Below are 16,884 nucleotides of genomic sequence, written 5' to 3'. Positions count from 1 at the left end.
CCGGCAGCTTCAGTCCCTCCTTGATTGCAGGCAGATGTTGAGGACCTGCTTATGTCTTCTCAAGGGCGCATTTCTTGGTGTCGGGTCCCCTGCTGGACCCCGTGGCATGGTTGTGGCTCCTGTAAGGTTTGCTCTTGGGATGCCTTTGGTGGCCTCAGTTTAACCAGCTACTTGGTTGACTTGTACTCCCTCTGAGCCAGCTCCTTGTGAGCTAGACCAGGAGGCTTGGACAGCCCGCCTGGCTTTGTCAGCAGCGGCTGGAATGCTGCTCAAAGATGGTTTTAAGGGTAGAGGTCACTTTCTTTCCCACTTCTGCCTTTCCCAGTGACCTCAGCCCCACAGAGTTGGTGCTGTGAAACAGCATTTTCCCAAGGCTGTGAAAGTCTGTTCACTTCTTTAAAGGGCTATGACCAGACCTACTCACATGGATTTATTAACCCCTTGTGCTTTTTAATAGCACAAAAATCACTGCCAAACCCTGGGGGGTGGAAAAGACTGCTGGCTTAGTGTGGTCAAACGTCAGGGTTGGAAGCCAGATTGAAGAGAGTGAAGAAGAAAGTGAGAGGACAGGAGGTGGAGGTCGATCTCCAGGAGAGGTGCAGTGACTTGCCCAGTGTCACACAGCTAGTTACTGCCTGAGGTTGGACTTGAACTCAGGACTGCCTGACTCCAGGCCCAGTGCTCTATCCCCTGTACCACCTGGCTGCCTCAGTGATGGGGACAGGAATAATCCAGGGCCAAGCGGCCATGGGCTGGTAGGCTGTTTGGCTGCCAAAGTCTGTGAATAAGGAAGGGAAACAACTCTGGGAAGTGATGTGGGCCAGGGTGGGACAGTTCCCTCCATGTGGCTGAGGGGGAGTGAAGGTGGAAGGAGGTTGAGCACTCCTTGGAAGGTGGTGCCCAGGGGCAGAGCTCCTTGAGAAAGCTGATCTGTATGGGGCAGAAACTGGGAACTGAGTGAACTTCCAAAGAGAAGAGGCAGCTGGACGAGTGACCAGGGAAGGAGCATCTGGGAATGGTCCTGGGGAGGGGGGGCATTGAGACGCCCCAGTCGGGCTCTTAAAGAGTAGGTCTCAGCATGTGACTCTTCTGTTCAGTAGATTCCAGTGATTCCTTATTGATCCTGGAATCAAATGGCCACCTTTTCTTTGTTATTCTTTGCATGATGTCTCTCCATTGCACTTCTAGCTCCCCAAGGGCTGGACTGTCTTTTACCTTTCTTGGTATCCCCAGAGCTTAGCATAGTGCCTGGCACACAAGAGGTACCTAATTGATGACTGTTGACTGATTGCATGATCAAAAAAGTTAGGAGACCCATTTCCCAGGACACTTAAGGTCTGGTCTCTGTCACATTGTGATCTATTATCCCTAACTGTTTCTGTCTGTGTCCATGGTTTCTAGATTGAGCCTATGGGCTCCAGGTGGTAAAAACCTTTTTATACTTAACCTGTGAAGCCATCCATCCATCCATCCACCCACTCACCCACCCTTCCTTCCTTCCTTCCTTCTCAAAGGCTTAAAGGGCAATATGGCATAGTGGATAGCATGCTGCTCTTGAGCTCAGGAAGACCTGGGGTTAGACACCAGCAGGAAGGCCCAGACTACTTATTTGCAGAGGACTCAACCCATTGCAGACAGACCAGTGTTTATAAATGCATTATGGGGCATCATGGTTGCAGTAGCTTGAGTGGGATGCCGGAGACCTTTCCTACCCAATCAATGATAATATTTTATGATAATGATGTCGCTTCTGGGCCTGTTTTCTCTCCTATAAAATGAAGAAGTTAAATTAAATACAAATTGGAGTCTGGGAGCCCAGAGAAACTTGGCCAAGATGTTACTGGAATAGAGCTCGATTTAGCTTTCCCTTTGGTGACGCCAAGTGGTCAACTTTGGTCTAGTCGCTTACAATTCTTGACTGTGGGGATCCTACATTTTTTGCCTTATTAGAATCAGACAGGTCCTTTCCTCTAATTATTTAGGCTTTGCCTAAAGGCCTGCAGATAAGAAGTGGCTCCCAAAGGCAAAATATAGGGGAAAATTCAGGAAAGTTTATTCATTTTGGAATAGATGGGCAGAGTAATAGGATTACATTAAGGTCTTCAACTTTGGTAATTTATTTGTTTTATGACTTTTTATCACTCACCCAACTCCTGAAAGACATGTCTAATTACATGGTAATTTTTTTTTAAGTGAGGCATTTGAGGTTAAGTGACTTGCCCAGGGTCACACAGCTAGTAAGTATTAAGTGTCTGAGGCCAGATTTGAACTCAGGTACTCTTGACTCCAGGGTCAGTGCTCTATCCACAATTTTTTGTTTTAAGTGAGTGTAAATGAAATTAAAATAAATGTTTTGAGATATTGAGAATTTTGTAAATATCTCCTGAGATCATTGAAGGAATGAAAATAACAATTATTCATTTAATTAATTAATTCATTCATTCTTGAATTTCACAAACTCCTTGATATCATTAGGAATTTCTTGTGGTATTATGAGACTCCTGTTGGGAATTATTACTATAATCTTAGGAGTATTGACTGGTGTAAAAAAGAATGATATTTATCTCATTGGTATCTCATCAGTATCTTAGTGTTATTTTTTAATTGTCTACTTAGCACTTTGCTTCTCTCTAAGGCAGGACGTATTAGATATATTTGTGTTTCTTATTTCCCACTAGACTTTATGAAAGGAGTAGGGAATCTTTTTTGTCTAAATATTAGGTCTCCTCTAGTGCCTAGGACAGTGTTCTGCACATAGTAGGTGCTTGATAAATATTCTTTGAATTGAATAATGAAATGTAGCCAAGTCTGAATAATATCAAATGGCAAATAATAAAAAATTTCTGAAATCCTTGAATATTAGAATTGGAATGAACCACAGAGACTCTCTAGTTCAATCTGTTCCTTTTATAGAGGAGGAAGCTGAGATCCAGAGATGTAAGTTAGGTTCAGTGGGAAGGGATTAATGGGAGAAGGACCCAGTTTTAAGGAACAGGAGGCATTTTGAAGGAGATCGGGAGGGTTTGGGAATTGTGAAGTTGGCCAGGGTTTGGAATTTGAGGAGGAGAAACTTGAGGAAACAAGAGGCTGGAGCAAAAGAAGAGTGGCCAGAACTGGAAGGGACCTGGGTGGCCACTTTGTCTAACCCACGCCAAGAAAAGAGTTGTGTCTACACAGCCTGCCCTCCCCAAGCCTCATGGCCATCTGGTTCTGGCTTCCTCCTCTCTTGCTTACAAGGTCAACACATCTAAGACATTCTTTCAGCCCTTGTTGGTGCAGGGACCCTCATCCACCTTGCTGGACATGCCTCTTTGGTCTCCTTTGCAGGCACCCGAGTTCACAACCTGGAAGCCAACCTGTTCTCTCTCTTCTCCTTCCATGTCCCACTTTCTTTTTTTTTTTTTTTTAAAGTGAGGCAATTGGGGTTAAGTGACTTGCCCAAGGTCACACAGCTAGTAAGTGTTAAGTGTCTGAGGTCAGATTTGAACTCAGGTCCTCCTGACTCCAGGGCCGGTGTTCTATCTACTGCGCCACCTGGCTGCCCCATGTCCCACTTGTGAAGTGCTGTTGATATTCTGTGCTGCAAGCCTTCTGACAGCTTTCCCATCCATCTCCTTCTTCCATTCATGCACCCCATCTGGATTTGGGCTATCATCTTTCCTTGTCTGAGCTACGGCAGTAGCTTCTTGGTGGTGTCCTTGCCTCAAGCCTCTCCCCACTCTGATCCATCCTCTCAGCTGCCCACATGTGACCGTGGCACTCCTCTATTGAAGCAGCTTCAGTGACTCCCTCCCTGTAAAATACAAACCCCACTGTCTGGCGCCCATCTGTACAGCCTTATTGTCTGCTCTCCCCCTTCTCCCCTCCCCTCTCCTGGCACTCTACACTCCAGAGTCTCCGGTCTACTTCCTCTTCTCTGTAGATTCCCACTCATCTCCCACCTCCGTACCTTTGCAGGGGGTGTGCAGGTGTTCAGGGAAGACTCCCGCCTCTGGTGTGTGGGCTGCTGAGCCCTTCCCACCTGTAGCTCCAAGAAGCATGCACAGTCTATACCCTGGTAAACCCATCTTGGCAGATGGACTGAATCAGGTAGAGGGGAATGGAGAGGACCTCAAACCCTCTAGTGAGTTAGGGAGGTGTCTACCCCAAGCATGTGGAGTCTTCTCCAGTGGAATCAGTGGCTGTGAACAATTTTTTCCAATGGTCAAGAAGGCAGCTGAAGTGGGTGCTGTGGAGTGCTTAGAGCATGGTCAGATATTGAAGATGATGAGGTCCCCCACTGCATCCTGAGGAACAGTCCAGATGGTATTTGCTGTCGACAACTCCAGGAGAAATACCAGGAACAGAACAGAGGGCTGGATACAGTGTTTGTTCATCTGACCAAACTCTGTGATACTGTCAGTCATGTGGGCTTGTGGAAAATCATGGCAAAATGTGCTTGTCATCAGCATCATACGCCAATTGTATGAAGGTGTGCTTGCCTGAGTTTTGGAGAATGGCCAACGCTCTTATGTTTTCCCAGTCACCAGCAGAGTAAAGCAAGGCTGTGTGCTTGCTCCCATTCTTTTTAGTATGATGCTTTCGGCAAGGTTCAGACACCTTCAAAGAGGACAAACATGGCATTGAGGGCAGCTACTGAACTGATGGGAAATCATTTAACTTGAAAAGGCCACAAATCAAGGCTAAAACGGAGGGAGAGTTGGAGCGTGACTTTTTGTTCATAGATGATTGTACACTCAATGCAGCCTCTGAAGTGGAGATGCAACAAAGTATGGGTCAGTTCTCTGCTTCTTCTGCTAATTTTGGCCTAACAATTAACACCAAGAAAGCATAGGTTCTCCAACAGCCAGCACCACACCATCCATATGTGGAACTATCAGTTACAGCAAATGGAGAACTTTTGAGAACTGTGGGTAAGTTCACTTACCTTGGCAGTATACCTTCCAGAGATGTACACAGTGATAGTGAAGTTAGAACATGCTTTGCCAGAGCTAGCTTAGTATTTGGGAGGCTCTGGAGGAAAGTGTGGAAGAGAAGAAGTATTAGACTGACTACCAAACTGAAGGTCTACAGAGCCATTGTGCTGACCTCATGGTTGTATGCCTGTGAAACCTGGACAGTCTATCAGCCCCATTCTAGGAAATCGAGTCACTTCCATTTGAATTATCTTAGGGAGATTCTGAAGATCACCTGGCAGGATAAGGTACCAGACACTGAGATCTATTCTTGTACTGCACTGCCAACCATCCAAACTCTACTGCAGAGAGCACAGCTCTGATGGGCTGGCCATGTTGTTTGAATGCCAAATGTACGAGTGCCTAAAAGACTATTTTATGGAGAACACAAGGAAAGTGCTCACATGGAGATCAGAAGAAGTGATACAAGGACACTGTCAAGGTCTCTCTGAACGACTTTAAAATGGATTTGAAACATGGGAAATACTGGCAAAGGACCATCCAGCATGGCATGCCTGCATCAAAGAAGGCACTGTGCTCTATGAGCAAAGCAGAATTGAAGTAACTCAAAAGATATTCGAGATGTGCAAATTTAGAGACATCTCCCATCCAAATGTTCATATGAACTATTTGTTTCCTACCTGGGGTAGAGCCTTCTGAACTCCTATTGGTCTGATCAGCTACAGTCAGACACGTTGTACCTCGACCCCAACATAGTGATGCCATTTTGGTCCTCTTTAAGCATGAAGGACAACAACCAACTAACCTTTCAGAGGTTGCCCTTCTCACCTGCCATGCCTAGAAAAAGTTCCCTCCTCATCTCTGCCTTATAGAATCTTTGCCTTTCTTCAAAGGAGAGTTTGGTATGACCTTCTAGAGGGGGTCCTTTCTCACCCTTTCCTCCATTTTCAGTGCCTTCTATGCCCCCCCACAATTCCTTTTATTTATTCTGAATACATCATGAATACATTTGTGTGCCTCCAGTAGAATGTGACCTCCTTGGGGGCTAGCACTGTTTCATGCTTGTCTTTGAATTTCCAATATGTAGCCGAGTGCCTGGTGCACAGCCAGTGATTGATGTCTGCATGTTGTCGCCCCTTCTAGAGCACAGAGAATATTGGGATACAATATTCAGGGCTCAGCTGCCCGGAATCCAATGAGCAGCGGCAATGATTTCTTTGGACTCCGCTCTCACAGGGCCTGCTTTCTGCCTTTGCCCCAGAAGCTGGGTCTGTCCATTTCTCCACCTGCCCCGGCTCTCTCTCTGCTTTCAGTGTTGATGGATCAAGACTAATGGCTGTCTTTTGTGTCCTCATTCTCCCTGTCCCGGAGTTTACCTCCCTCTCCTGCTAGAGTTTGGAAACTCTGGTGTTGCTGCAGTCGTCCTTTTCTCTAGGCTCCTGTGCTCCCAATGCATCCTTTCCAAATGCTTCCTTGGACTCTTTAGGTGAGTGGCCAAGACTGTCTTGGATGACTCTGGGTGGTCCTATCACCCCTCCTTCTGAAATGTTGATGAATTGTCCATTCACATTGCTTGCAGCCGAGGGTTTAGGGCTTGAAGGAACTTTAGGGAATATCAGTTCTATAGATCACAGAGCTAGAGCTGAAGGAGTCTGGGGCACTTTGGCCAATCTCCGACCAAATGGGGTCCCTGAGGTCATCCAAGGTAGTGACTGAGGCAGTCTTTGAACCCCAGGCTGCCTTCTACTGAGAAATCAAACTCAGGGGCGATCCTATTGGCTGATTTATTTGAAGGCCAAGCCTGGCACACAGGAGGAGTCTGTCTTCTGCACCAAGCTCAGAAACCCCTTCTCCGGGGTATGAAAATCAGTCTGACCTTAGGAGACAGAATGTAGGTGGGAACAGATGGAGCTCCTGTCCAAGGAGCTGGGCTCAGATCCCAGCGCTGCTGCCTACTTCACGGGCATCCTTGGGACCGAACCTCTCTGGGCCTTAATTTCCAAGGGCTGGGTGAGCCCTGAAGTCTCTCCTCACTCTGGACACATGCTTCTGTGAAACCACTCTCTTCACTTTGGTTGCGGTTCAGTCATTTTCAGTTCTGTCTGACCCTCTGTGACCCCATTTGGGGTTTTTCTTGCCACAGATATTGGGATGTTTTGCCATGTCCTTCTCCAGCTCATTTTACAGAGGAGGAAACTGAGGCAAACAGGGTTAAGTAAATTGCCCAGGGTTGTACAGCTAATCGTGTCTTAGGCTGGTTTTGAACTCAGGTCTTCCTGACTCCAGGCCCATTGCTCTATCCATTGCTCCACCATCCCTCTTCACCTTAGGGATAGAACACTGTTTCCTCATTGGCAAAATGATCTGCAGAAGGAAATGTCAAACCACTTCAGTATCTTTGCCAAGACAGCCCCAAACTGGGATCACAAAGAGTCAGACACAACTGAAAAAATGACTGAACTACAGCTGCCATATTCCATTCTTACCCAGCTGAGCCAGGAGCAGTCAGCATTTATTAAGCACTTGCTGTGTGCCAGACACTGAGCTAGGCACTGGAGGTCCAGCCCCTGCCTTCAAGGAACTCATCGTCTAATGAGGGAAATGGTGTGTAGACAACTGTGTACATTCCAGCTATACACAGGGTAAATTGGAGGTGATCTCAGAGGGAACAGTAACAATAACTAGCATTTATGCAGAACTTCAGGATTGGCACAGAGTCTCATTTGATCCTCACCCCTACCCCGGTTTGTGCTATTATTACACTCATTTTATAAATGAAAAAATGGAGGTTCCGAAAGGTTAAGTGACTTGCCCAGGGTCACACAGCCAGTAAATGTCCTAGGAGAGTGGTCAGGCACATGTTATAATCTCATTTTGTGGATGAGGAAACTGAGGTGGAGGAATATGGAGTGGTTTGCCCCAAAGTCACAGTGGAGGACCGGGATTTGGACCAAAGTTTCCTAACTCCAAGTCCAGGGCTTCCCCCCCCCCACCTCAGGTTTACATCCAGGAAGCTCTGTCCTTCAGGGCTTTCTGTAACCTGGCATCTTAGTTGCATTTGGTCTTTATTAGCAAGCTGTGGAATCCCACGAACTGTTCTTCCTGTGTTTGTTTGCAGACATACAGCCAAGGTCAGGGGCTGGGAAGACAAAAGAAGGAAAAATCACCTCTGGCAAGGGAACCCTACGGCTGAGATCCAAAGGTCCCGCCACTGTGGAAGAGCTGGTAGGTGGAGGCGGTGAGGGGCAGAGAAGGGCTGGGATGCCCCCAGCTGCCCAGGGGTTAAGGCGCCTTCTTTATTGGGGCAGAGGCTGGGGCTGCCGGACCAGCACTGAGAAGGAGCCAGAGCGAGATCTTTTGGTCTGTCCCTTGGAGGGAGCACCCAGAATGTGGTCCACAGTGAGACACGGATGACCCCAGGCTCCTGGAACATGCTAAAGCATGAAAAGAAAGAGAGGATCTTGGTCAGTGAGCCAGCGGCAATGAACTGAGAAGGACTGAGGTTGGAAGGTGGCACCCTCAGGGCCAGGCAAATGAGTCAGGAGGGAGGAGGGAGGAGGCATGAAGCAGGGATGGCTTTAATTGATCAAATTGATCGAGAGGTGTCCCAAAGAATTACATGACTCAGTGACTCAGTTTCTAAGTTTTATTAAATGACTGTGATGGCCACATGGAGAACACCCAAAGGAAAAAGGTGTCTTGAATAGGGAGATGAAAATGGTTATATTTATAGTAAAAAATGTAGATTACTTCCTCATTATCTTAATCTCCTTGTGGGTGGTTCACATCCTATTTGGGAATTCTTGGGGTGCTAAGACATCCCCCAAGGTGGATACCTTTCTCACTAGGGGGTATATTTTGGGGGTTTAAACATCATAAGGTAAACTTAAGGACACATTTGGTCCTTCTGCACATGTTCCTAAAACAGATTTAAACTTGTCAGACCCCAAGGGTCTCTCTGTTTAGGATATCTTTTTGTTTTAAGATCTGTTTTCTAGGTACAGTTTCTGTTTCCTGTCATGCAGGGATATTAATGGTTATTAATGGTTGATGGTCCCTGGTTACCTTCCCTAAGCTTCAATTGATATTGTTTGTTGATAATAACTCGAGCCTTCTGGTTACCATTGATAAGAACTCAAACCTTAGTTTCTCTATTAACCTTTCTTAGTTTCTCTATTAACCCTTCTGGCCTCCTCCATCAGGCACATTGACTGGGGTGTCTCAAAATTCAAAAACGTATTGGAGGAAAGATTCGTTAAGTTTTGCCTCTTATTTGCAAATCAAGATGTTAGGTGCTAAGGAAATAGAGACAAAAAAGGAACAACCGCTGTCCCCATGTATCAGGCTATCCTCGATTTAGAGCTGGTAGAGACCTTAGAAGTCATTGTTCTACAGATGAAGAAGCTAAACTTAATCTAAAATGATCACACAGCTGTAAAGTGTCTGGGGCAGGATTTGAACTAGGGTCTTTCTGACTCCAAGCCCAGGATTCTTTCCACTATTCTGGAAGACTATGGACAAGTAAATGCAAGATAGTCAGGTAGGTGTAGCGGTGGGTAGAGCGCTGGGTCTGCAGGCAGGAATTCTCATCTTCCTGAGTTCAAATCTGACTTCAAACACTAGCTGTGACCCTGGGCAAGTCACCTAATCCGGTTTGCCTCAGTTTCCTCCTCTATAAAATGAGATGGAAAAGGGAATGGCAAACCACTCAAGTTTCTTTGCCACAAATACCCCAAATTGGGACACAAAAAGTCAGACGTGACTGAAAAACAATTGAACAAAAATTGCAAAATTTCAAGAGGAACCGAGTATTATTAATGATGAAGTGATTATTTTGCCTCTTTAAAAAATGACATCGGTATTTATTTATATTCATTCATTCACTTATTGATTCATCTAGCAATCATCTATTTTGATAATTTCTAGTATTTATGATCTCTATCACCGATGCATTTACGCATTGACACATTTGTGTATTTATCTACGCTGTTTCCTCCCCCAGTAGACCAGAAGCTCTCTGAGGGATGGGACTGTTTCAGTTTTGACTTTATGTTCCCAGGACCTAGCACAGTGGCCAGCACAGAGCAGGCACACCACAAATGCTTGCTGGAAGGGAGTGGCGAGGATCCCCTGAACTACTCTGAAAGAGTGGAAGGATTCTAAAAGGTGGAGGGGAGGCCAATGTGCTGGCTGAGGCATTGACGTACAAGGTGCTGAGGTGGGAGGTAGAGAAAGAAAGCCTTGCAACTTTGAGTTAAGAAGCACTGGAAAAAGAAGAGGAGAGAGACTAGACAAAAGGCCACTTACAGAGCTCTTTACCTGTTACGAGGTGCTATCCTCCCAGAGACTCTGTCAGTACTGCAGATGTTATCCTCATTTTATTGATAAGGAAATTGAGATTCTCAGAAAGGTAGGAAGAAAGGAAAGGAGGAAGGAGGAGGGAGGGAGGGAAACAAGTATTTATTAAGCTCTTAAAAACAAAGAAAAAGAGGGGTCCCCAATCAATGCCTTCTCCCTTCTCTCCATCCTCAGACTGACTTGGGCCAAAGAGCTCCCCCCTTTCCTATGGCTGTGGGTGTCAGGGGGCACTACAGCAGGAAAGTAGACTCTATTTAGTAAAAAAAAAAAAACAACCCCCAAACAAAGAAAAGACAGTCTCTGATTTCAAGGAGCTTATCTTCCAATGGGGGAAGATGACAAAGAGGAGAGAGTCCAAAAAGGGGTGGAGAAGGAGAGGAAAGGGAGAAAGGGTCAGTCTTCTAGGTGAGAAGGCTGTTCCGAGATGAGGAGGCCTTGGGTGTGGGTGAGGCAGCAGCAAAGGCACCCTTTTAAAGTCTGGAAGTGTAGAACAAGTCCAGGAGGGGAATGAAGTCTGGCCTGGGGCCCTGGACAAGACGAGGCCTAAGGAGGAACTCCTCAGTGGGAGAAGCAGCCAGGTTTCACACTGAGTTCAAGGATTTTCTAACCCTCAGAATGGGCATTCCCTACCTGCCTGCAGGAGAGGGCAGACAGGAGGGTGAGAGAGGAAGCCATCCTGGCAAGGTAGGGCAGGGAGGAAGCAGCAGCAGAAGACTGTGGCAGTGGGTGGGTCGTATATCATCTGGCCCTAATGCTCCTGAAGGGGCAGAAGAAGACTTGGAGCATCTCCAGTCAGTGCGAGTGTTTGCTAGAGACAGCCTCAGCCCCCTCACTACTGAACCTCTTGAAGGATCTCTCTGGGTGCATTTGTATGGCCATTTGCACCTGCTAGTCAATCAAGAAGCATTTACTGAGCACCTACCATGTGCCAGGCACCGGACCAAGTGCAATAGGCAGTCCCTGCTCTTGAGGAGCTCACAGGGTAATGGGGAGAGGAGATCTAAAGAATGGGATGTCTGCAGAATACACTGGAGATCAGCAATGGAGAGAAGGCACTAGCCCTAGAAGCTCTGGGTATCCCGGCAATAAGAAATCAAGTCACAGAATCTCAGCATCAGAAGAGATCTCAGAGCTCTCATCCAATCTCTCCTTGAATAGAACTTGGGAGCACCTACAACAAAGGCTATTACTGAGCCTCCATTTGAATACCTTCCATCAAGGGAACTCATCAGTTCCCAAGACCTTCCATGCTACCTTTGGACAGTTCAGATTATTTGGAATTTTCCACAAAATCACAGAATCTTAGAGTTGTCAGGGACCTCAGAGTCCTGGAGTTCACCCCGTACCTGAACATGCCCAAGAAGTGGTTTTCTAGCTTTTGCTGAAGACCTCCAGGGATGGAGACCCAACTGCCTGTCAAGAGACCTCATTTTACTTTTGAATGTCTGTAGGAGGGAAAAGCTTCCTTGGTAGAAAGCTTTTCTGAAAATCAAGACTAACCCTGCCTATTGTTAACAGCCATGAAATAGGCCTCATTCTTTTCAAAACAATTTGTTGTTGTTGAGTTGTTTCCCATTCTTTGTGACCCCATTTGGGATTTCCTTGGCAGAGATCCTGGAGGGGCTTGCAATTTCCTTCTCCAGCTCATTTTGCAGATGAAACGGAGGCAAACAGGGTGAACTGACTTGCCCAGGGTCACACAGCTAGTCAGTATATAAGGCTGGATTTGAACTCAGGTCTTCCTGATTCCAGGCCTGGAGCTCTATCCACTGGGTCACCTGGTTGCCTCTAGGTAGCTAGTGTTAGAGTTAAGGGCCCTCAATCCAGCAGATTTGGCACCACAATTCATGCCACAGGAGAATCACTTGAAGAATCCCAGAGAAGAGAGGGCTTAGGGAGGATGTGCATTGTCTTCCAGAATTGGAAGGGTCCACACAAAGAAGAAGAATTTGGCGTATTTTGCTGGGCCTCAATAGGGGCTATAAGTGCCAGAGAGACAGGTTGGGTGTAAGGAAAAACTTTTGCAGAATTGGAGCTGAGCAGAAGGGGAGAGTTCTTGGCAGGGAGTGGCTGGATGACCCCTGGAGGGGTACACTGGGCACGGTCTTAGGTCCCCAAATGGGCCTGTGCCAGCTGGGATTCTGTGACAACTAATTTTGTGGACATTTGGCCACATGTATCCACGAGGTGGTGCCCGGGGAATGTCCCTTGGTGGACCTTGTGAGCCGAAAGCCCACCATGCCAGGGAGAGCACGTGCCCTTTATAAGAAGTCAAGCCCCTGTCAGTGCCCCAGGTAGCATGTGCTTGACCCAGTCCTGTGGGCACAGTGACTTAGAAGACCCCAAGTGAACCTGGCTTTTGCTAGACATTTCCCTGTTACATTTTGGTCTGGTTCAGGACCGTTGTGGTGATGTCGGACACCTCTGTGTGTACTATTGGAAACATCTTCTGCATGTGGAAAGACTCCTGCCCAACATGATCACCTAGAGTAATTGAATAAAGCTGAAATTATGCTCATTATCCTACCTTTAGGAAGGCTGGGGAGCATGTTGTCCCTCACCCAAAGTGCTTTCATAAAAGGTTTTCACACCAAAAATCCAGCCTTTAAAGAGTCAGCCCCACAGGAGACCTGACCTCTGTGCCATTGGCCAAGGCCAAGATCCCCTGGAGGGAACTACTCAGAACTTTAGCTTCTGGTGGGTAAAGGCTGTGTGGATTAAATTAAGTGATGTCTGTGGGGGTTGGCAGGTCCAGAACTCGAGGGTTTTTATGGCTTTGCCAATGAGATTATCTCCTTTTCCTCTTGTCTTTAATAAAGCCTTCTGAGACAGTCCAAAAGGCCATTGAGAAGGTGGATTATCTTCTGGAGTCATACATGGGGATCCGAGACCTTCAGCTGGGTAAGATGCTGCCATTTCTAAATCATGACTTTTTATTCAATTGCATTTATTGCCAACTTGTAATTATATTCAGAGCTATCATTAGTCAAGGCAATGAGAGATGGCCATCTCAGAGATAACCCCAAATGGCAAAGTAAAATATGGAAGTTAGGCAGAGGTTCATAGCCCTGATTCATAGGTAATGAAGAATACATGTTAGAGAAAGAACTGTGTGTGAATGTGAGGTGGGACTCCTCTGTGAAGGAGCACGCCTAATCTTTACAAGGTAAGTGCCTCAGTAGCAGAGACCAACCATGTAGGGTGGTGCCCTGGACCAGGTGGCAGGAGACGGGAGCTATATGCCAGGCCATGTCCCTAATAAGCTGTGTGACCTTGGGTAAGTCATTTAATCTTTGCTTCCTCCTCTATAAAATAACGGATGGGCATTTAAAACCCTTCACAGCCAGGCCTAACCCTTCTGGCAGCCACATCTGCCACCTCTCTAACCTGCCTTTCAGGACATGTACACATCACTTCCCTTCTGGCACACTGTGGTCTGGTTTCTGGTACATAAACTCTCCACCTCCCCATCTCCCATCTCCACGGTTTTGCATTGGCTGTGCCTATGCCTGGACTGCACTCCTTCCTCACTTGGAATCCCTGGTCTCCTTCCCAGCTCAAACACTCTCTTTTCCATGAAGTCTTTCCTAACCCTCAGGCACTCGTGACTTCCCTCAAATTACCCACAATCCAATTTATATCCATTTCGTACATATTTCCCTCCATTTGTGTGTGTTGGGCTCTTCACTTTGGTCTTTATATTCCCAGTGACTAGCTAGTGTGAGATTTAAAATTGGATACGAGAGCATTAATCTCCCCTCTTTAACCTTTCCCTTAATTTATCTCCCAGACTAGTAAATGGAAGAAGCTTCTGGTCTCTAGTTAGAGCTTTTATTGTTTGGAAATTATTACAAGGTGATGTTGATTAGAGGGATAGGAAAGTAGAAATACAAAACAAATAGTCTTAAGTCTAAGCTTAGTCTATATTCCGTATAAAACTCACTAAAAGCCCAAGGCCACCTTTGGGGAGGAAAGCCGCGTCAGGCATGAGCTGGGCCGAGTCGAGCTCCAGTCAGCGTCTGTCTGAGCAGTGCAGTCATCGGACCAGGAGAGCAGGCAACAGCCCTCACTTCTGTTCTCTCCTTGCCTTTTTTTTTTTTTTTTAAGTGAGGCAGTTGGGGTTAAGTGACTTGCCCAGGGTCACACAGCTAGTAAGTGTCTGAGGCCGGATTTGAACTCAGGTACTCCTGACTCCAGGGCCAGTGCTCTATCCACTGTGCCACCTAGCTGCCCCCTCTCCTTCCCTTTTAAGCTCGCACCCCGGAAGTGGAGTGCTTAGCAGCTGGGCTGGCGTGCGTAGCCCATGCATGGCCGTTGGGCTCCTTCCCGAAAGGGTGGTCCTTCAAAAACTGGCGTACTTTTTACCACACTAGCATGTAACTGCTTATGAGGTGACAGACAAGATCCAAATTCCTGAGCCTGGGGTGGGTCCACAGGCCCCTGATTTCTCAGCTCCATGAACTCTTTATCTTCACCTCCTTCTGACTCAAAGTGAGCAATCCCTTCACAGACTCATGAGCAAAGATCCCCGCAGGGGCCCTGAGCTTCCCCAGCCTGCCCAGGGCTCCAGGACCCCCAAGTCGCCCTCGGGATGGGAGGTGCCCTTCCTTTGGCACACGAACCACACCAGGAGAAGAGACTTCAGGATGAGAGCTCTCCCTGCCTGTTGCTTGGAGGACGATCGGTCCCTCAGACACTCACCCTGCTCCGACACTATCAGGCTCCCCCTCTCCCTTCCTCTCTTTCTTCTGCTGTTTCCTGCTTTGCTTCCTTTCTTTATCAGACTGTTGCCTGCCCTGTGTTGGGCTCTTAGATTGTGCTTTGTGCCTGAAGATTCTTTTCAGAACAGAAAGAACACAGAAATTTTAGGGTGAAGATGGAGCAAGATCGGCTGCAGCCTCTCTCCCCAAACCTATCATTTTTGGAGGTCTGAGAGATTTGGGGAGAGCAAAAGCACTGATACAAATTGTGAACCAGTAGACACTAATGTGGACATTCATGCAAATGTGTGTACAGCAAGAAGAACCATGACTTTGGAATCAGAGGACATGGGTTCAAATCTTATCTCTGATGTCAGTTACATGTGTGACCAGGAACAGGACCCTTAACCTTCCTGGGCCTCAGTTTTCTTATTTGTAAAATGTGGGGGTTGGGCCTAATGGTCTCTGAGGTCCCCACCAGTAGGAGATCTAGTATCCTTTGCTAATGGGAAAGAAACTATCAAAAAAGTAGATCTTAGCTTGGAACTCCTATGGTCTGATGGCCAGAGAAGGTGATTTGGGAATCTATCATTTTATCTAGTGGATCATAGATTTAGAGTAGAAGGAACTGTAAGGGGCTAACATTTCTAGCAATGATGTCTAAAACCTAATGAGTGGTTGCCTTAAATTAGAAGCTTTAGCAAGAGTTTAGACTTTTAAGTATTTATTAAAAGTGCATCATGGGGGGGGCAGCTAGGTGGTGCAGTGGATAAAGCACTGGTCCTGGATTCAGGAGGACCTGAGTTCAAATTTAGCCTCAGATGCTTGACACTTACTAGCTGTGTGACCCTGGGCAAGTCACTTAACCCTCATTGCCCTGCAAAAAAAAGTGCCTCAGTCATTGGTAAGGAGAGAGAGAGAGAGAGAGAGAGGTAAAAATCTAACTATCTCTAACTATCTAATAGACCCCAGCATCCGACCCGCCAAGCCGAGGTCAGGAACCCAAAAGACCCACACTTCCAAGGCTACTTCCAGAACCTCTTGTGAAACAGGAAAAAGAGCCATCCACACAGCTCCAAGCTAATTGGCTGGTAACTTTGATTGACAGGACCCATAGCAAGCATCACTTCCTGACACTGATCTGACCTTCGAAACCCCAGAAAAGGTCACTTCCGGACGCTAAAGTCACACGGTTTCTTTTCAGGCCGGAGCTTACTATATCCCTTTCAGCAGGGGGTGTCATTCCAATTCTCACAGAGCCTTAGATCTGGGAGGTGAGACACATAGGATCTCTACACAAAAATTAGATCTAATTTTGCTTGTTACAGTTTCTCTGTACCAATAGGCTTAGCAAAAAGTGAGAGAGACTCCCCATGGAAACCATGAAAAACAAAAGAATCCAGAAATTTCCAGGACCAGACATATCCGCCTAAAATTGTTTATTTGTTATGGTTTCAGGCCACCTCCCCCCGCTTGTCCTTATAAAATTAATTAGTTGTTTCTAGCCAATGACTCCCATTGGCACATTACACAATGATGAGAGATAGGATCAGTCATGCCTATAAACCAGAACAAGTTATGGACGTCTCTGACCCTGTGTTGCCCTCCAGGTAGTTTCTGACTTTCCCAGTTGTTAATTCTTCAAGCCAACAAAGGTGCGAAGAGCCAAGGCACAGTCTGTGCCACTAGGGGGCACAAATATAACGCAGAATGGAACAAGGGTAAGAGTGTGAGAGACCTGAACAGACTCCACGTCCTATGTAGCACCATGGAGAGAGCCCTCACCCTGGAGTTAGATGATCAGGGTTCAAATCCTCCTCTGACACAGCCTACCTTTGTGATCTTGGGCAAGTCACTTCACTCCCTGGGACTCAGTCCCTGATTTGTAAAACCAGGGGCTGGGCTGGATG

General features: G+C 46.7%; 1 protein-coding gene across 1 annotated transcript in view; it reads left to right on the top strand.

The window, feature by feature from the left end:
* The window catches only part of GIPC2 (GIPC PDZ domain containing family member 2), a 74,034-nt gene that overhangs the window by 41,609 nt on the left and 15,541 nt on the right, over window positions 1-16,884 (top strand). Inside the window, exons 4-5 of the mRNA XM_044005431.1 lie at window positions 8,035-8,141; window positions 13,094-13,175. Of these exons, the coding sequence (XP_043861366.1) occupies window positions 8,035-8,141; window positions 13,094-13,175 (189 nt within the window). The remainder of the gene's footprint in view (window positions 1-8,034; window positions 8,142-13,093; window positions 13,176-16,884) is intronic.

This window comes from Dromiciops gliroides, chromosome 4 (genome assembly GCF_019393635.1).
Source record: "Dromiciops gliroides isolate mDroGli1 chromosome 4, mDroGli1.pri, whole genome shotgun sequence".
NCBI classification, from domain to species: Eukaryota; Metazoa; Chordata; class Mammalia; order Microbiotheria; family Microbiotheriidae; genus Dromiciops; species Dromiciops gliroides.
This window is presented reverse-complemented; position numbering and strand designations above follow the sequence as displayed.